The sequence below is a fragment of the Cetorhinus maximus genome, chromosome 12, assembly GCF_964194155.1.
Source record: "Cetorhinus maximus chromosome 12, sCetMax3.hap1.1, whole genome shotgun sequence".
Taxonomy (NCBI): Eukaryota; Metazoa; Chordata; class Chondrichthyes; order Lamniformes; family Cetorhinidae; genus Cetorhinus; species Cetorhinus maximus.
In genome coordinates, this window is record NC_135890.1 from 73,808,874 (window position 1) to 73,830,627 (window position 21,754).

Genomic DNA, 21,754 nt, shown 5'->3' on the forward strand with positions numbered 1-21,754 from the left:
TTCTGACCTTATGATGGAGGGAAGGTCATTGATGAATCAGCTGAAGGTGGTTGCACCTAGGCCACTACGCTGAGGAACTCGTGCAGTGATGTCCGAGGACTGAGATGATTGATCTCCAACAACCACAACCATCTTCCTTTATGACTCTAACCACTGAAGAGTTTTCCACTGATTCCCAATGACTCCAGCTTTGTGGAGGTTCCTTGATGCCACACTTGGTCAAAAGTTGTCTTGTTGTCAAGGGAAGACACTCTCACACCACCACTGCAGTTCAGCTCTTTAGTCCATGTTTGGACCAAGGCCATAATGAAGTCAGGAGCTGTGTGGTCCTGGCAGAACCCAAACTGAGCACCAGTGATCAGGTTATTGTGCTGTTTGATAGCTCTGTCGATGACACCTTCCATCACTTTGCTGATGATCAACAGTAGGACTGATAAGAGTCGTAATTAGCCAGGTTGGATTTGTCCTGCTCTTTGTGGACAGGACATACCTGGACAATTTTCCACATTGCCGGGTAGATTCCAGTGTTATACTGGAACAGCTTGGCTAGGGGCGCGGCAATTCTGCAGCTCAAGTCTTGAGTACTATTGCCGGTATATCGTCAGAGTCCATAGCCTTTGCAGTATCCAGTGCCTTCAGCCATTTCTTGGTATCACGTGGAATGAATTGAATTGCTTCAAGACTGGCACCTGTGATGCTGGGGATCTCAGGAGGAGGCCGAGATGGATCATCCACTCGGCACTGCTGGCTGAAGATGGTTGCAAATGCTTCAAGCTTGTCTTTTGCACTGATGCGCAGGGTTCTTCCATCATTGAGAATAAGAATATTTGTGGAGCCTCCTCCTCCAGTTAGTTATTTAATTGTTCATCACCATTCAAGGCTGGATGAGGCAAGACTGCAGAGCTTAGACCTGATCTTTTGGTTGTGGATCACTTAGCTCTGTCTATTGCATGCTGCTTCCGCTGTTTGGAGTCCTGTGTTGTAGCTTCACCAGGTTGATACCTCATTTTTAGATATACCTGGTGCTGCTCCTTGCATGCCCTGAGGTTACAGATTGTGGCTGAATACAATACTGCTGCTGATGGCCCATAGCACCTCATAGATGCTCAGTTTTGAGTTGCTAGATCTGTTCAAAATCTATCACATTTATCACCGTGATAGTGCCACACAACACGATGGAGGGCATTGTCATGAACGTGTAGTTATATTGTAGATTTTAAGGACAACTGTTTTCATGGTCTTTTGCTTTCAAACCTTTAAATTGAGTTTAAAAGCCCGTATTCAAAATGGAGAAATGGACAGACGTCTTTGCATCTTATCACTGGCCCTCTATCAAGCTGTACTTGCGCCCCCACCCCTTAAACCAGCTTATATTTCACCTCTTTTCTATTTTTCCGTAGTTCTGTTGAAGAGTCATACGGACTCGAAACGTTAACTGTGTTCCTCTCTGCAGATGCTGTCAGACCTGCTGAGTTTTTCCAGGTATTTTTATTTTTGTCTTTGCATCTTCTGTGTTTGCTCAGACCTTGTCAGACTATTATCTCCAGAACTGACTGCAGAGTCACTAAAATGCAAGACTCCCTCAGGACCTGTCCACTGAATCTTTTAAAAGTGTGAAGACTCTTTAGCTCCCAAGGGAACAGCAGACAGGAAAGGACTTATCTCAACGCAATTAGCTTCTTTGCCTGGTGGAGCAATGGCTCATTCGAATTTAACATAATAGCCATTTTGCTTTAGTTGTGATAAAGACAGGCTGCAAAAGCCACGTATGCAGAATTCAAAGAAGAACTTTGAGAGATGTCATCAGAGACAGATCTTGGCCTAGGGAGGACAAAGAAGAGGTTATCCAGAAATCAACTGTGTTCTGCTGATAGAGAATCTAAGCAATTTCAAGTGTCGTGACCACAGAACTAGTGAGGAACAAGAAACCTGCTCTCTCTTACAAAATCTGCTGCCCTGCTGAGTCTACCTACAAAGGTAACCTCTGACTATTCAACTACAGAAAATATCACAGCTGCTGAACACATATCTTCAACTTCAATCCTTCACTCCAGGCAATTAATACTTCAATTGCAAGTTATGGGCCTGCAAGAATATTTAAAGGACTGAACTGAATTTCATCTTTATAAGTGTCTTTTATCCTTATTTACATGTAATCTTTGTATTTAATTAGCAACTTATCATTACTTTTACTTAAGTAACTTACAGCAGTGTTTTGTAATAAACTAACCTTTAACTTGTTTTAAGGCTAAAGCTTTGCTGCTTTCTAAATTAAAGTTTTAAGTTAAAAAGGGCTGACATGCAAACACACAAATTCTTAGCACACAGGCCACTTTGAGGAAACCCCTTTTAACCTCTTTTACATGGTTGTGACAGTATCCTTAACATGAAGACAGGACCTCGTTTCCACAAGGATTGTATGGTGGTCTCTCTTACCAATAAGTTAATGGACAAATGCATCTGCGACAGGTAGAGTGGCGAGGATGAGGTCAAGTAGGTTTTTTCCGACTTGTTAGTTCCCTCACCACCTGCCACAGAACCAGTCTAGCAGCTATATCCTTTATGACTAGGCCAGCTCCATCAGTAGTTACGCTACCAAGCCACTCCTGGTGATGTACATTGAAGGGTACATTCTGTACCCTTGCCACCCTCAATGTTTCCTCCAAACGGTGTTCAACATGGAGTAGCGATTCATCAGCTGAGGGGGTGGTATTCAGCAGCTGAGGGGGTGGTATTCAGCAGGGGATTTCCTTGCCCATATTTGACCTGATACCATAAGAGTTCATGGGGTCTGGAGTCAGTGTTGAGGGCTCTCTGTATACCACTGTTTCGCCACCACCGGCAGGACAAACCCAAGAATGGTGATAATGGTGTCTGCGACATTATCTGTAAGGTATGATTTGGTGAGTATGAAAATGTCAGGCTGTTGCTTGACTAATCCGTTGGGACAACTCTCCCAATTTTGGCGCAAGCCCACAGATGTTAATAAGGAGGACTTTGCAGGGTTGACAGGGCTGGGTGCGCCATTGTCATTTCCGATGCCTACGTTGATGCCAGGTGGTCCATCCTGTTTCATTTCTTTTTTATAATTGTATCAAACAGCTACAAAGGCTGAGTGCCTTGCTAGGCCATTTCAGAGGACATTTAAGAGTCAACAACATTGCTATGGGTCTGGAGTCACAAACAGGCCAGGCCATGTAAGGATGACAGATTTCCTTCCCTAAAGGACAATAGTGAACCAGATAAGTTTTTACAACAATTGACAATGATTTCATGGTCACCATTACTGAGATTAGCTTTTAATTCCAGATTTATGAATTGAATTCAAATTGCACCAACTGCCATGGTGGGATTTGGACCAGTGTCCCCAAAGCATTAGCCTGGGCCTGTGGATCACTAGTCCAGTGACATTATCACTACACCATCACCTCCCCCTCAATATTCAGTGTGAGCTTTTGCATTCTTCTAATATCTTATAAGACTTTAAATTAGTGTTCAGGATTTTCCCTGTGCTGTTTAATATCACACTGAGATGTTTCAAAGGTTCCTTCCTCGGCTGATCCTTTCAACACTAAGAGCTGCAGCTTCTCCAGTCCTTTCTTTCATGGCAGGTTTCAGAGTCATCTGTTCTCTGCACCTCATTCAACATTTGAATGCCCCACTTGGGTCTTGTTACTGGATCCTATAGTCAAGACACAATCTAACCAGAGCACTGTATGGCTAAAGCATTACATTCTCTCACATGTACTTGACTGATTTAGTAATATAATTCTACATTCTGTTTTATTCTTTGCTGCCTCGCACTGATCTGGTTTCCTCCCAGGCTTCTTGCTGTTCTGCTGGGTAACCACACATACTGTTTCTGCTTCCTTGGAGAGTTCAGTATAATGAGTCGTGAGAAATTTACCCAAACCTCATGGGACATTTGTGGGAAAATTGAGAAATGCCATGCTAATTGTAAGAACTGCTGATTGCTGTTCAAACACACTCCTGCACTGACATCAAGTCAGCTTAATTATTCTAGTGGGAATATTCAAAATGCTGGCAAATTATGTTGCTGAATTTTCTTTTAAGATAGTTTAAACTGAAATATGAGCCCAGGATCAGCTAGAGTACACTCACAGCACTGTAAAGTATAAATTGTAGTGCACCAGCAGTACTGTATCAGCTAGAACATAGCTGTGTTATACCACAGCTCAATCCAGTTGGCTCAGTACAGTACTACAGGTATACTAGAGCATATTCTAACAGATACATTACAGTACTGCAGAAGCACTAAAGCATACTCCAGCTGATACTGTACAGTATTACTGGTGAACTGCAGCTGATACTGTAATCTGGGTTCGAAAACTGATGCTGTAATCTGGGTTCGAAAACTGATGCTGTGCTGTTTTAGCTAGAGTATTACTGCTTATGATCCAGCAGATTGTACTTTACTGCTGCTGAACCACAGCTGATACAATACATTATTTGGAACTCAAATTTCTTTTTATTTTCTAACCCCTAACCGAGCAGCCTTCATCTTCCCACTGAAGCCGATTTACTTTTGATAGCTTGAGTTGAGTTAGAGTCATACAGACTCGAACCATAACTCTGTTTCTCTCTCCAGATGCTGTCACCTGTTGAGTTTTTCCATCATTTCCTTTTTATATTAAGAGAATTCAGTGTTTGCCATGAGTCATGTGTCAAGGTTTTGCACAAAATACAACTTTCCTCCAAATGTTTTAGAAACTGGAATCACTTCATCCTCGAATTTAGGGGGGGGTGGGGAGGACAAGGGGGAGGGGGGAAGAGGGAAGGGGAGAGAGAGAGAGAGAGAGAGAGAGGCCAGTGGAAGAGATTTGAAGGGAGAACTTTGCTGGAAGTAAGTGGAAGGTCAAAGAAATCTCAACTCTTATTTTCAAAGTAGTACTCAGACCAAGTGGTTAATCTTCCAAATTTTGATAAGTATCTGACTTGAGTTTTGGGGTTGTAATTCAAACGGTGTAGAAGGAAATTATAGTTAAGGAGTTTGGTTCAGCAAATGTGTTAATTGTTTTTCAATATCTTTAATGCAATGTAGTTATGAATATTCATGTTTTGATTTTTATTTCGTAAAACTCATTTCATTTAAACCGTGAACCTAGGGCTTCATTCTTTTTAAGTAAATTCCTGGGTTTTCGGATTCTAAGAAGTAAGTAAATAAACATCTCTACCAAGATTATATGAATTGGTAGTCTTGCCAGGATCATAATGCAGGTGTATTCTATTACTGGCCTTTAAAATGCAGGTGAACAGATGATTATATGGGGGCAACTGTATGCCCCTGGATTTTCTGCCGCATGAAGAAATTGTTTAATCTGCAATCAGCACCTTCCTTTGAGATTAAAGTGTGAATAAGGGGAGTAAGTTTGGAGGACTTGCATTACAACAATTGTGGTACAATTATGAAATACTAAAAGCCTCACCTTGCATTACAGTATTGATATAACTGTTAGGTTTCTCAACTCTAGTTCTTCATTTTGGAGAAGGAAACTTTTTAAACAACAGACTTTTTGTAATGTATCCAATTACCAAACACTCCTTTCAAGTGAAGCAGCATTTCACTTGCACTTCCCTCAATTTAGTCCACTGCATTCGCTGCTCCCAATGTGGTTTCCTCTACATTGGAGAGACCAAACGCAGACTGGGTGACCGCTTTTCGGAACACCTTCAATCTGTCCGCAAGCATGACCCAGACCTTCCTGTCACTTGCCATTTCAACACACCACTCTGCTCTCATGCCCACATTAGTGATGTGTAATGAGGCAGATTTGATAAGGGAGCCTTAAGGTGAAGGAACCCTTAAGAGGAAGTGACCATAAAATGATAGAATTCACCCTGTAATTTGAGAGGAAAAAGCTGGAATCAGATGTAATAGTATTACAGTTGAATAAAGGCAACTACAGAGGCATGAGGGAGGAGCTGGCCAGAATTGACTGGGAGATGAGCCTAGCAGGAAAGACAGTGAAACAGCAATGGCAGGAGTATCTGGGAGTAATTTGGGAGACACAGCAAAATTTCATCCCTAGGAAGAAGAAGCATACTAAAGGGAGGACGAGGCAACCATGGCTGACAAGGGAAGTCGGGGACAGCATAAAAGCTAAAGAGAAAGCATACAATGCGGCGAAGAGCAGTGGGAAACCAGGGGAATGGGAAGCCTACAAAGACCAACAGAGGACAACTAAAAAAGAAATAAGGAGGGAAAAGATTAAATATGAGGGTAAACTAGCCAGTAATATAAAAGAAGATTGCATGAGTTTTTTTAGATATATAAAGGGTAAGAGAGAGGCAAAAGTGGACATTGGGCCGCTGGAAAATGACGCTGGAGAAGTAGTAGTGGGGAACAAAGAAATGGTGAGGAACTGAATAGGTACTTTGTGTCAGTCTTCACGGTGGAAGACACGAATAACATCCCCAAAGTTCAAGAGAGTTGGGGGTCAGAGGTGAGTATGGTGGCCATTACCAAGGAGAAGGTGCTAGGAAAACTGAAAGGTCTGAAGGTGGATAAATCACCTGGACCAGATGGATTACACCCCAGAGTTCTGAAGGAGATAGCTGAAGAGATAGTGGAGGCATTAGTGGTGATCTTTCAGGAATCACTGGAGTCAGGGAGGGTCCCAAAGGACTGGAAAATCGCTAATGTAACCCCCCTGTTTAAGAAGGGAGTTAGGCAAAAGACGGGAAATTATAGGCCGATTAGCCTGATCTCGGTCGTTGGTAAGATTTTAGAGTCCATTATTAAGGATGAGATTTCAGAATACTTGGAAGTGCATGGTAAAATAGGGCAAAGTCAGCATGGTTTCATCAAGAGGAGGTCATGCCTGACAAATCTGTTAGAATTCTTTGAGGAGTTAACGAGTAGGTTAGACAAAGGAGAGCCAATGGATGTTATCTACTTGGACTTCCAGAAGGCCTTTGACAAGGTGCCGCACAGGAGGCTACTCAGTAAGATAAGAGCCCATGGTGTTAGAAGCAAGGTACTAGCATGGATAGAAGATTGGCTGTCTGGCAGGAGGCAGAGAGTGGGGATAAGGGGGTCCTTCTCAGGATGGGGCCGCTGACTAGTGGAGTTCCCCAGGGGTCAGTGTTGGGACTACAACTTTTCACTTTATACATTAATGATCTAGATGAAGGAGCTGAGGGCATCCTGGCTAAGTTTGCAGATGATACAAAGATAGGTGGAGGGACAGGTGGTATTGAGGAGGCGGGGAGGCTACAGAAGGATTTGGACAGGTTAGGAGAATGGGCAAAGAAGTGGCAGATGGAATACAACGTGGGGAAATGTGAGGTCATGCACTTTGGTAGGAAGAATAGAGGCATAGACTATTTTCTAAATGGGGAGAGAATTCAGAATCTGGAGTGCATAGGGACTTGGGAGTCCTAGTCTAGGATTCTCTTAAGGTTAACTTGCAGGTTGAGTCGGGAGTTAGGAAGGCAAATGCAATGTTGGCATTTATTTCGAGAGGACTAGAATGTAAAAGCAGGGATGTGCTGCTGAGGCTTTATAAGGCTCTGGTCAGACCACATTTAGAATATTGTGAGCAATTTTGGGCCCCGTATCTCAGGAAGGATGTTCTGGCCCTGGAGAGGGTCCAGAGGAGGTTCATGAGAACGATCCCAGGAATGAAAGGCTTAACATATGAGGAACGTTTGAGGACTCTGGGTCTATACTCAATGGAGTTTAGAAGGATGAGGGGTATCTGATTGAAACTTACAGAATACTGAAAGGCCTGGATAGAGTGGACGTGGGGAAGATGTTTCCATTAGTAGGAGAGACTAGGACCCGAGGGCACAGCCTCAGAGTAAAGGGAAGACCTTTTAGAACAGAGATGAGGAGAAACTCCTTTAGCCAGAGAGTGGTGAATCTATGGAATTCATTGCCACAGAAGGCTGTGGAGGCCAGGTCATTGAGTGTATTTAAGACCGAGAGAGATAGGTTCTTCACACCTCCCCATGCCCACGTAGAAGATGCAACACCTGCCCCTTCACTTCCTCTCTCCTCACCGTCCAAGGGCTCAAACACTCCTTTCAAGTGAAGCAGCATTTCACTTGCATTTCCCCTAACTTAGTCTACTGCATTCGTTGCTCCCAATGCGGTCTCCTCTACATTGGAGAGACCAAACGTAAACTGGGCGACCGCTTTGCAGAACACCTGCGGTCTGTCCGCAAGAAAGACCCAAACCTCCCTGTCGCTTGCCATTTTAACACTCCACCCTGCTCTCTTGCCCACCTGTCTGTCCTTGGCTTGCTGCATTGTTCCAGTGAAGCCCAACGCAAACTGGAGGAACAGCACCTCATCTTCCGACTAGGCACTTTACAGCCTTCCGGACTGAATATTGAATTCAACAACTTTAGATCTTGAACTCCCTCCCCCATCCCCACCCCCTTTCCGTTTCTTCCTCCTTCCTTTTGTTTTTTCCAATAATTTATATAGATTTTTCTTTTCCCACCTATTTCCATTATTTTTAAATCTATACCTGTAATGCCCTGTCAGTCTTTCCACCCCACCCCCACTAGAGCTGTACCTTGAGTATCCTGCCATCCATTCTTAATTAGCACATTCTCTTAGATAATATCACCACCTTTAACACGTCTTTGTTCCTTTGTCTGTGACATCTTTTGATTATCTGCTCCTATCACTGCCTGCTTGGCCCTACTACCACCCACCGCCACCCCCAACTTCTCTCCCCTCACCCCACCCCCCACCCCCCACCTTAAACCAGCTCATATTTCACCCCTCTCCTAACTTTACTCAGTTCTGAAGGGTCATGAGGACTCGAAACGTCAACTCTTTTCTTCTCCACCAATGCTGCCAGACCTGCTGAGTTTTTCTAGGTAATTCTGTTTTTATTTTGGATTTCCAGCATCCGCAGTAGTTTTTTGTTTTTATATAGATAGGTTCTTGATTGGTAAGGGGATCAAAGGTTACGGGGCGAAGGCAGGAGAATGGGGTTGAGAAACTTATCAGCCATGATTGAATGGCGGAGCAGACTCGATGGGCCGAATGGCCTAATATTACCACCATCAACACCTCTTTGTCCTTTTGTCTATGACATCTTATGGCAATCTCCACCTATCACTGGCCCCCTATCCAGCTCTACCTGTTCCCCCCCCCCGCCTTAAACCTGCTTATCTTTCACCTCTTTTCTATTTTTCCATAGTTCTGATGAAGAGTCATTTGGACTTGAAACGTTAACTGTATTCCTCTCCGCAGATGCTGTCAGACCTGCTGAGTTTTTCCACGTATTTTTGTTTTTGTTTTAGATTTCCAGCATCCTCAGTATTTTGCTTTAATATTCATTTACTGTTGGTGTTCAGCTCCAATAACCAAAGGGCAACCACACTGTACCGCTCATAATAAACAGCTCACAATATTAAGATCAGAATATATTTGATAAATGCTTTTCTTTTGTGGAAGATCTATTTTAGTAAACTAGCGTGAAACAACAAATTTTGTTCCTATCTTTACAAGTAGGAGACTGTCTATTAAACATGTGGAAAACTAAGTGGAAGATGGGAAAAGATAATTCATCTCATCCTTCTAGCCACAAAGTGTGGCTTTAGCTCTTCCAGAGTGATGAGCTTCAATGGCTGCTTGGCAATAAAGACAGAGATCAAGGCTGACTCCTTCAGATAGCTTTATTTCTGGCGCATAAAATTCTCAACAGCCAAAACTTGTCTCACCTGTTTTCCCTTTTACACTGACCAAATGGGTGCTTAGCTTGTTAACCGATAATTACCATTTGAATGCCTTGTGAGTTAACTGTTTCCTTCCCAACAGATTCCACTCTTAAGATGACAGTTATCCTTAATATTTTTTATATGTATATCAAAAAAAAATGGATCTTCTTTTCCATAACACAAACATCAATACATATTTTTCCATTCAATAAATCCTCCTTATTCCTCCTTCTTAGAAAAAAACATGTATAGAAATGGCCACACAAAAAAAAAGTCCTTTTTGTCTTCTCAAAGGAAAAGTCACCCCCTTTGAGGATGTCCAATAACTTTTTTTGGTGCTCGCTCCACTTTTCAGACAATTGGTAGCTGCTATCAATCCATTTGATCTTGGAAATCTCCTTATTCTCTAGGATCAGTTTTATGCTTGCAATGTCAATTCACAATCTCTTTGTCAACGTACTTCATAGAGTGAACATTTTCCCAAAGTAACTTATTGTCTATATGACATTCGATAGGAACCATTCCTGAATACCCTATTCCATTTAAAGTTTCTGCCACCATCTTTTGATATGAAGAATGCCATACTCCACCGCCTCAACAAGAGCAAGCTTCTCTACTGCCAACTTATTTTTTTTTTACAACTCATCATATCTTTCTCGCTTCAGATGCCAAAGGGCAACATTTACCTTTATCCCCCATGAGAAATATTATAAATCCTCCCGCAGTCGAAAACCCATCACATCGATTTGCATAAGAATCATCACTAGACGCAGTTTCATTTTTCTAACATCATCCAAAGATGGGAATTTCAAAACAAAATGCTCCGTTTTTAATTTTGTCAATGGTTTGTTTGCTCAAATAGTTTTTTCAACTTTGGAATCATTCATTTTAGTGTTCAATTCTAAAATGTCAAAGCTGACGTCCAGCCTGGTTTGTTTGCCTAGCCAACTGAGTTGCCCAATTAGACTTCGGAGTTCCTCTTTTTCTGCTTTAGAAGCTGCTCTATCTTTCTGGGAGACCCTACCATGGACTTATTGCAATGGGATTGACATTCTCCAAGTAGGATTCCAGATGTTAAGTGAAGTGTGATCCATTCTGCCTGATTTCCAATCCAATGTATTTAAATGCACCAGAAGCCTGACTTCCAATCTTGAACTCTGTTCTGAGCCCATTAATGACAACCATTTCAAATTCGCTACTACCATTCCACAAAAAAATTGTCTACATGCATCAAAAATGCCTGCAAGTTTCCCTCCATGGTCCCAATAAAATATTGCTGGATCTGCTTTCAACTGAAGCCAGCTCAACTTTAACAAATCTGACCTCACTGAGAAATACCAAACTCTGGAGGCATTACTTAAACCATATACACATTTATTTAGCTTCCAGAGTGTCCCTTCTGCGTTTGGTGCCTCTTTCGGTGGATGGAGAAAAACTTCCCTTTGAAGTTGGTGTCCCTGCAAGAAGGCAGCTTTGATATCAATTGACTTCTATTCCCAAGCATTTGGAGCTAACAGAGCCAAGATGATCTTCAGAATAACTTTTCCTGCTGTAGATGAATATCCTAGTCACCCAATTTTTCTTCAAAACCTCATGCCACTAGCCTGGCTTTAGCTTTATAATTCCCAGCAGGGAGCACCTTTTCTGTGCATATCCATCTATAAGATAGAACTGGTTGTCCCCTATCTGGCACCTCTGTGTAAACCCAAAATTCTTCCCAACTATGTAGTTCTTGCTATTTGGCATCCTTTATTAATTTATCATCTAATTTGTTTGAAGCTACCAAGACTTCTCAATCACATGGCCTTCTGCTCCTTGTGTCATTACCAGTCTGTGTCATTTTCCTTGACCTTGTTAAGCTAAGTCCTCTATCCTGCTCTGGACTGTTACTATATGATCTCCCTCTCCAATTTATAGATGTTCTTTCAACAGTTCGTGATCTCTTCCTAGGGGCATGTTCACTCCCTGACCCACTGTCTGAACTGATACTATGTTTTCAAGCCTTCCACTTTTGTGATTCATGTTCCCAATCCATAGGCCTAACCTCCTGTCCTTTATCTCGTACATTTAACCAGTTTTTATATTTTCCAGTGGCCCTCCCTGCTCTGCCTACAATTGTTGCATCCCTCCATTGACTGGCCCCTTCTGGCAAGTATGTAACTTTATGCCAGCTTTTGGCAGTTGTCCTCTGGGACAAATTGCCTCATCTTGTTCATCTGAATTACTGTGTCCATCTTCAGATACCCTAACCTGGTCTCACAATCATGCAGCATATGGGTATAAGAAGTACATGGTTCCTCATCACTTCCTATAATCCTTTCCAGACCCACAAATTTGTAATCCACACCAACTAACTTCGGTAGTGTACCTGAATAGTCTGGTTCCCATGCTGTAAAATGACCATTTTACCATCTTTACCTATAACCTCTCCCGGACCTTTCCACTCATTAAGTCTTTCTCTTTTATAGTATACCATGTATCCCTGATTGAAAATCGTTTCCAGTGGTTGTACAACGTGTCTTAAGGTTCGCCAAATTCTTTCTGAAACTTCGGCTTTACGGAATGCTCTTCTGCCCACGTGTAATCTATTTAAATGCTCAGAAAAAGTACAGCTAATCATAGTTCCCTCCCAAGCTGGGGGCTAATCACTTTGGACTGAAGGAATTTTTGGATTTCTACCAAAAAACAACTGATATGTACTATAGCCTCCAGCCATCTGCAGTGAATTCTTGGCATGGACAGCCCATGCTAGAGCAGATGTCAATTTACAGCTTGGTCTATCTGCTAAAAGTTTGCGAAGCATCTATCTCTGCGTGATTCTTTTCACACGCTCAGTTACTAAAAGGGCTTTCTGTTGTTGTATTCATAACTATTATGTTCATGTTTTCACACATACCCCGAAACTCATTGTTAGCAAATTCCCCCACCCCCCCCAACCCCCAAGCCCATTATCAGTGAGGAATTTTGCCGGTGGTCCCAATCCAGTCCCTATCCACTATTCCAGTATCTGATCCACAATTATTTTCTTTTCTTTGCTGTATATGATTGTCGACTGGCTAATCTTTGTTGCCAAATCTACAAAACGTAAAATAAAAATGTTCTTTTCTTTATCCCACACCTTTAAATCCATCGCCACAACTTCACTCACGACAGGCCACGATGCCGTCCTTCTGTATTTCTTACATATATCACATTTATCGTTTATCTCCTCTATACATTTAGTGCATTTCCATCCCTTATTCCTGCTTCCTTTAGCAAAACTTTTAATCTTTGGCAAGGAAGATGGGCAAACTCCTGATCCAATTTTAACAATTTGCTTTTTGTCCTGTAAATTCCTGTCCCAATGCTAACAGCACTTCTTTAATTTCCTTAGTAGAAAAGTTAGGTTTCATTAAATGAATACAATAGCATCTAGATTGCGTAAATTGTAAATCCATAGGTTTTCAAAATACAATGGCCTTGTCATTTTCCATGTCCAGCTTAATTTGCACTTTATTCTTCAATGGCCTGCTCAACAGTAACGGTATTTCGTTAGGCAGTATGTCCATGCTGATGAAATGATTGACTCCAGCTATCTTTCTTTTTATTCATTAATGGGATGTGGGTTTTATTGCCCATCCTAGTTGCCCTTGAGAAAGTGGTGAGCTGCCTTCTTGAACCACTGCAGTCCATGTGGTGTAGGTACACCCAGAGTACTGTTAGAGAGGGAGTTCCAGGATTTTGGCCCAGCGACAGTGAAGGAACAGCAATTGGTTTCCAAGTCAGGATGGTGAGTGACTTGGAGAGGAACTTCCAAGTGGTGGCGTTCCCATCTATCTGCTGCCCTTGTGCTTCCAGATGGTAGTGGTCGTGGGTTTGGAAGGTGATGTCTGAGGAGCCTTGGTCAATTGCTGCAGTGCATCACGTAGATGGTACACACTGCTGCTACTGTGCGTCATTGGTGGAGGGAATGAATGTTTGTGGATGTGGTGCCAATCAAGCGGGTTGCTTTGTCCTGGACAGTGTCAAGCTTCTTGAGTGATGTTGGAGCTACACTCATCCGGGCAAGAGGTGGTGTTCCATCACACTCCTGACTTGTGCCTTGTAGACGGAGGACAGGCTTTGGGGAGTCAGGTGGTGAGTTACGTCGCAGGGTTCCTAGTTTCTGACCTGCTCTTGTAGCCACAGTATTTATATGGCTAGTCCAGTTCAGTTTCTGGTCAAGGGTAACCCCCCAGGATGTTGATAGTTGGGGACTCAGTGATGGTAATGCCACTGAACGTCAAGGGGCAACGATTAGATTCTCTCTTGCTGGAGATGATCATTGCCTGGCACTTATGTGGCACAAATGTTACTTGTCACTTGTCAGCCCAAGTCTGAATATTGTCCAGGTCTTGCTTCATTTGAACATGGGCTGCTTCAGTATCTGAGGAGTCACGAATGGTGATCATTATACAATCATCAGCAAACATCCTCACTTCTGACCTTATGATGGAAGGAAGGTCATTGATGAAGCAGCTGAAGATGGTTGGACCAAGGACACTACCCTGAGGAACTCTTGCAGTGACATCCTGGAGCTGAGATGACTGACCTCCAACAACCACAACCATAACCATCTTCCTTTGTGCTATTTATGACTCCAACCAGTGGAGAGTTTTCCCCCTGATTTCCATTGACTCCAATTTTACTAGGGCTCCTTGACACCATACTCGGTCAAATGCAGCCTTGATGTCAAGGGCAGTCACTCTCACCTCACCTTGGAAGTTCAGCTCTTTTGTTCATGTTTGAACCAAGACTGTAGGGAGGTCAGGAGCTGAGTAACCCTGGCAGAGCCCAAACCGAGCGCCAGTGAGCAGTTTATTGCTGAGCAAATGTCGCTTTACAGCACTGTTGATGACTCCTTCCATTACTTTACTGATGATCGAGAGTAGGCTGATGGGGCGGTAATTGGCCAGGTTGGATTTGTCTTGCTTTTTGTGTACAGGACATACCCGGGCAATTTTCCAACTAGTCGGGTAGATGCCAGTGTTGCAGCTGTACTGGAACAGCTTGGCTAGGGGCGCAACAAGTTCTGGAGCATAAGTCTTCAGTAATATTGCTGGAATATTGTCAGGGCCCACAGCCTTTGCACTATCCAGTACCTTCAGCGTGGAGCGAATCGAATTGGCTGAAGACTGGCATCGGTGATGCTGGGGACCTCCAGAGGAGACCGAGATGGATCATCCACTCGGCATTTCTGGCTGAAGATTGTAGCAAATGCTTCAGCCTTACCTTTTGCACTAATGTGCTAGGCACCCCCATCATTGAAGATGGGGATGTTGTGGAGCCTACTCCTCCAGTGAGTTGTTTAATTGTCCACCACCATTCACAACTGGATGTGGCAGGACTGCAGAGCTTAGGTCTGATCCATTGGTTGTTGGATCACTTAGCTCTACCACTTGCTGCTTATGCTGTTTGGCATGCAAGCAGTCCTGTGTTATAGCTTCACCACGTTGACACCTCATTTTTAGGTATGCCTGGCATGCTCTCCTGCACTCTTCTTTGAACCAGGGTTGATCCCCAGGCTTGATGGTAATGGTGAAGGATATGCCGAGACATGATGTTACAGATTGTGTTCAAGTACAATTCTGCTGCTGCTTATGGCCCACAGCGCCTCATGGATGCCCAGTCTTGAGTTGCTAGATCTGTTTGTAATCTATCCCATTTAGCATGGTGGCAGTGCTACACAACACGATGGAGGGTATCCTCAATGTAAAGGCGCGACTTTGTCTCCACAAGGATCACAAAGTGGTCAGTCCTACTGATACTGGACAGATGCACCTGCAGGTTGGTGACGGTGAGGTCAAGGATGTTTTTCCCTCTTTTTGGTTCGCTCGCCACTTGCCACAGACCCAGTCTAGTAGCTATGTTCCTGAAGGACTTGGCCAGCTCGGTCAATAGTGGTGCAACTGAGCCACTCTTGGTGATGGCCATTGAAGTCCCCCACCCAGAGTACATTCTGCACCCTTACCACACTCAGTGCTTCCTCCAAGTGGTGTTCAACATGGAGGAGCACTAATTCATCAGCTGAGGGAGGACGGTATGTGATAATCAAAAGGAGGAGGTTTCCTTGCCCATGTTTGACCTGATGCCATGAGACTTCATGGGGTCCGGAGCAGATGTTGAGGACTCCCAGGGCAACTCCCTCCCAACTGTATGCCACTGTGCCGCCACCTCTGCTGGGTCTGTCCTGCCGGCGGAACAGGTACCCAGGGATGGTGTCTGGGACATTATCTGTAAGATATGATTCCACGAGAATAACTATGTCAGGCTGCTGCTGGACTAGATCTCCCAATTTTGGCACTAGCCCCCAGATATTAGTAAAGAGGACTTTGCAGGGTTGACAGGGCTGAGTTTGCCATTGTCGTTTCCAATGCCTAGGTCGATGCCAGGTGGTCCATCCAGTTTCATTCCATTTTTGAGACTTTGTTTGATACAACTCAGTGGCTTGCTAGGCCACTTCAGAGGCCACTTAAGAGTCAACCACATTGCTGTGGGTCTGGAATCACTTGTAGGCCAGGCCAGGTAAGGACGGCAGATTTCCTTCCCTGAAGGACATTAGTGAACCAGATGAGTTTTTACAACAATCGTCAATGGTTTTCTGGTCATCATTAAACTTTAAATCTAGATTTTTATTGAATTCAAATTCCACCATCTGAATGGCGGGATTCGAACCCAGTTACCCAGAACATTACCGTGGGTTTCTGGATTATTAGTCCAGCAACAATACCACTACACCATCAGCTCCCCATCTTACAGGAGTCACTACCCTTTTTAAAGGTTTTATGGTATTATCATCTGCAAATCTAAAACTGGTGGAACTCTCAAACTCCCTAACCTTATTCTGGTCCTTGTCATTTAAGGAGTTCAGGTAGCATTTTAACCAGTCTATTCCACACACAGTAGACGTGCATCCGCTATCCAGCACCACACAACTGAAGGACTCTGCAACCAAAACATTTATCATCAGGCTGAAACTTCTTGTAACTAATAGAATACCCTGTCTTTGGTCAATACCTCCATCTTCTTCTTCTGGGTCTTCTATCTCATGTTTAATTTCAAACACCTTATTATATTGTTTCGGACAGTTCATCGTATAATGGTATTTTGAATCGCACTTAAAACAACAATTGACCGCATTTCTGGGGGTCCATTCTTTTGTTGTAATTCCCCAATTCTTTTTTCTGCCATAATTGTCAAAGGTGTTTCTGTCATCATTTCTAGTAACAAATCTCCTTTCGTACTGACACCTATGTCCTGTTTCTAGACAACCGCGCCTTCCCATTAACATTGTATCCTCCATTTTCTGTCTTACTGCCAAATGACCCATGCTGCTGGAAAGGAACGTTTTCCAAGGAATTTTTTTTTTTAAAAGAGCTTCTGACATCTGTTCCAGCAGTGTGTGTCTTTCTGCAAATTTAACTCCCGTCAAAACCAGAAATCTGTCCATATTTGATACTTAGGCACAGTCTAGTAACTTAAATGCCAGCACTGATCGGGCAATTCCTAGACAGAATTTTTGTAATCTTGCATATAGTCTACAGAATTCCATTACGTAATCTTCTATGGAACTATCCTCCAACTTTCTAAATTTGTCAATATCTGACCAGGCTTCATAAGCACTTAATAAGTCATCCTTTTGATAGATCTTATTTAAAAATCTAATAATGTTTTCAAACCTTCATCTGTGTCCAAATGCTCAGGCTCCAACTCCAAAAATACTTTGCATGTGGTAGCAAAAGTGCCACGGCCATTCCCTGTTTTGCTTTGGCAATGACGTAACCCATGTCCACATGGTTACTTCATTCTTCTATTGGTCATATGGTTGATGCTCAGAAAACATCGGCAGATAATCATACTCCAACACTCCACATTTTCATTCAGCCATTTGAGTGACTCCAAACTCTTCTGCTCTTAAAGTTAACCCCAAATACAGTCTTTTGTCTGAAAAAAGCTTAGTTTCCAATCTTTTACTTACAAGCAGCAGCCATCCTCTGCTACCACTGATAAGCTCCAAAGGCTGCTTGGCAATAAAGACAGAGATCAAGACTGACTCCTTCAGGTAGAGTTTTATTTCTGGTGCATAAAACTCTCAACAGCCAAAACCTATCACACCTGTTTTCCCTTTTATACATACCAAATGGGTACTTAGCTTGTTCACCAATAATTACCAATTGAACTCCTTATGAGCTAACTGTTTCTTTCCCCAACACAGAGGAACCTCTGATGTAGTCTTTGTTGTTAGACAAATCCAAGAAAAATGTCAAGAGCAACACCAGGAACTCTTCATTGCATTTATTGACCTGATCAAAGCATTTGACTCAGTGAATCATGAAGCTCTGTGGATTGTGCTCCAATGATTTGGATGTCCAAGAAATTTCATGACAATCTTCAACTGCTTCATGATAATGTGACTGTTTTGAGTGGGAGATCTGAAATAGACACCTTCAAAATTCGGACCGGTGTCAAGCAAGGCTGTGAGATAGCCCCCATACTATTTACAATCTACCTGACAGCAGCTATTCACCTCATCAAAGATCAACTCTGCTGCGAGTATTAAATACAGCCTAGATGGGAAACGCTTTAACCTCAGTCGCCTCCATGCCAAAACTAAACAGATCACCACAGACAGGCCTGATCTAGTTTGCAGATGACTGCAGTGTCATTGCACACTCTGCACCAGATTTGCAACCACTCTCAATCTCTTCAGGTTTGCACAAGAGAAACTTGACCTGTCTTTGAACATTGCCAAAACAGAACTCATATCAACCGACACTTGGTCAGCCAAATACTTTGAGCACTGTTCATACCTTGACAGCCATCTCTCTCAAAAGGCCACCATAGACGAGGAAATCCAACATCAGGCCAGCTGTACCAGCTCAACCTTCTACAAACTAGGGATTGAGTGTTTGTCAAGACCTCCGCAAGTCAATAAAAGTCCTAGTATGCACAACAGTCACCACTTTCCTGCACTGCAGTGAGGCCTGGACTGTGCATCAGCAGCACAAGTGTTGCTAGAGAAATTCTGTCAACAACGTCTCTGCCACATCCTCCGGATTCAATGAGAGGACCATCAAACAAACACGAGTGTCCTCCTTGAAGCCAGCTTCACAAGCATTCAAGCAAAACTTCCGCAAATTCAACTTCGATTGACTGGACATTGTGTCTGGATGGCCAGATTCTGTTTTCTCAACTCTCAAATGGCCAGTATTCCAAGGGAGGACAAAAAAAGTGCTTCAAATTCACTCTGAAGCTCTCCTTGAGGCGTGGTAGCATTGACATTAATGACTGGGAGGAGCTTGCTATCAAAATTCAAAATGGTGTCAACTTGCCCATTGAGCTGCATCACATTTTGAGTCACAACATCGATGAAGAAGCAGAGGGGTGGGTGGGAAGGAAGAAAAGGAAGCAAGTTCTGCACTCCGGATCTCACTACCTGGTGGAACATCCTGCCCCACGTGCTCAGAGATCTGTGGGTTGAGAATTGGCCTGCTCAGTCACAAGACTACCCATGGCAGAAATTTGCGACCCTACTTAGACATCATCCTAGAATCAAGGGGCAACCAACAATACAATGATCTGAGCTCTGATGCTACCCAGACATGCCAACTTAGATCTTATTTTCACAATTTAATTATTTTATATAGGTATCAATCTAATATGTCCTTTGGAACAAAACTTACTTGGAATGTAGGAAAAGGAGTCAGCCATTCAGCCCCTTGAGCCTGTTCCATCATCAATGAGATCATAACTGATTTGTATTATAACTGCAATTGCTTGTCAAAATATTTTTTGGCATTTAACAAATGTATAGTTTCCATAAAACATTCAGCACATAAATGGGTTTATCGACACTATTTCTATTCGGTATCCCAGTGACACTTGCTTTAGGTGATTTTGTATTGCAGTTTTAAAAAATATTCCTTGCATAGCAAAAATCTACTGATCTATTAATCTCAAATTTAAAATCACCAATTAAGCTATTATATACTGCTTTTTGTAGGAGGTTCTACACTTCTACCACCCTTTGACGAAGAAGTGTTTCCAAAATTCTCTTTTCAATGATGTTGTTCAGATTTTAAGGTTATGTCCCCTTGTTCTAGATCCCTCCACAGAGGAAAAGATTGCTTACATGTGGAACTTTACTGGGTGCCTTTTGGAAGTCCATATAAACTACATCCATTGACATTCCCCTATCTACTACTTCCGTTACTTCCTCAAAAAATTCAATTATGTTCATTAGACCTAAACTATCTTTTACAGATACATCATAGCTATCTCTGATCAGCTGAATTTCTCTATGTCACCCTATCCTTAATTGTAGATTCCAATAACCTCCACACAACAGACGTTAGACAAGCAGGTCTATAATTTTCCACATTCTCTCATCTTTCTTTAATGGAGTTACACTTGCAATTTAACAATATAAATGGACAATTTCTAAATCAAGGAAATTTTGGAAAATTACTGATGAGCCCTGGGGTAGAAACCTTCAAGCCTTGATAAATCTGTCAATCTTTAGTGACAGGATTTTTTCTAATATGTTTTCCTGTTTATGTTAATTCACTGAGTTCCAGTTATTAGTTTTCCAGAAATGTCAGGTATAATATCCTCTTCTTCTACTATGAAGACTAATGCAAAGTCATTATTCAACAAGTCTACTATTTCTTATTATAATTTGCAATATTATCTGTTTTTAAAGGATTCACATTACCCTCAAGTATCCTTTTTCTTTTAATATAATTGTCAAAATCTTATGTTAATATAGATATCGCTCACAATGAATCAAAGACAGAAGGCATGTAGTAGAGGATCTTTACCTCTCCAGTGGTTGGATGGGTTCCAAATTTCTTTATCCATGGAATGATACTCCTATAGAAAAATGAATCATAACATTTCAGAAAACAGAGATACACACACAGAAGACCAGCCACCATGAACTTCATGGACTATTGAAAAGGCACATTGAACTAGTCACCATTTCACTATGGGATTTACATATCCAGCTCTCATTTAGATTACCGTTAATTATTTCCCATCCCAAACCACACTTCAATATAATAAGTACAAAAGGTAATAAGTAATGTTTTAATTTGCCTATCTTCATTTCAGAATAAAATTAAGCTGTTCTGAGAAAAATGGAAAAAAATGGTCAATGTCAAACTTCCTAAAAGGTGCAATAGTTAAAGAATGGGCTTTTTTTTTTGAAGGTCCAATAAGTTCACCCCTTAGGATGGTTTGAATTCCATCTTTGTGGCTTTCATCAGCATGCCCCTCAATGCCTTCTATCTCCAGAAGGGCATCTTCAACTCATTTATATTGAATATCTCAATGGGCTTCCGAGACAACATATTCTACAAGTCTTCTGCTAAAAAAAATATAAAATGCTGAAAAGAGGTAGCAGCTTTACCCGCATCCAAAAATAGTCTGAGTTAGCAAACTAGAAGTTAACTTGTTTTTTCTCCTTTCCGATTCACTCTGATATTTCTGACATTTACTTTTTTTTTTAAATTTCAGTTTTCTTGCATTTCCAGTAGCTAGAAATGTTATGATTCATTTTTCTATAGGAGTATCATTCCATGGATAAACAGCTTAAACTTTTTGCATAAATCAACTAATGTGGGTCTTCTCTTCCTACTCCTCTCCTTTTAATGTTTAAACTTGTCCTCTGACAATTCAACCACTCAGAAAAGTGGAGAATCCAGCTAGACTAATGCATTTAAATCCTTTCAAGGGAATGGTAGCATATTGGTAATGTTAGAAGACAAGCAATCCAGAGGCCCGGACTATCACCCCAGAGACACAAGTTCAAATCCAACACAGCAGCTGGTGGAATTTAAACTCAATTAATGAATCTGGAATAAAAAGCAAGTCTCAGTAAAGGTTGACCATGAACTACAAGATTGTCATAAAAACCTATTTAGTTCACTTATGTCCTTTAGGGAAGGAAATCTGCCATCCTTATCCAGTCTGGCCTACATGTGCAACGTGATACTCTTAACTGCTCTCTGATATGGCTGATCAAGCCACTCAG

At 42.2% G+C, this 21,754-nt stretch overlaps 1 protein-coding gene across 1 annotated transcript in view; it reads right to left on the bottom strand.

Annotated features, from left to right (window-relative positions):
* The window catches only part of ppil2 (peptidylprolyl isomerase (cyclophilin)-like 2), a 406,540-nt gene that overhangs the window by 366,240 nt on the left and 18,546 nt on the right, over positions 1-21,754 (bottom strand). The window contains exon 5 of the mRNA XM_078553895.1: positions 20,541-20,592. Within this exon, the coding sequence (XP_078410021.1) occupies positions 20,541-20,592 (52 nt within the window). The remainder of the gene's footprint in view (positions 1-20,540; positions 20,593-21,754) is intronic.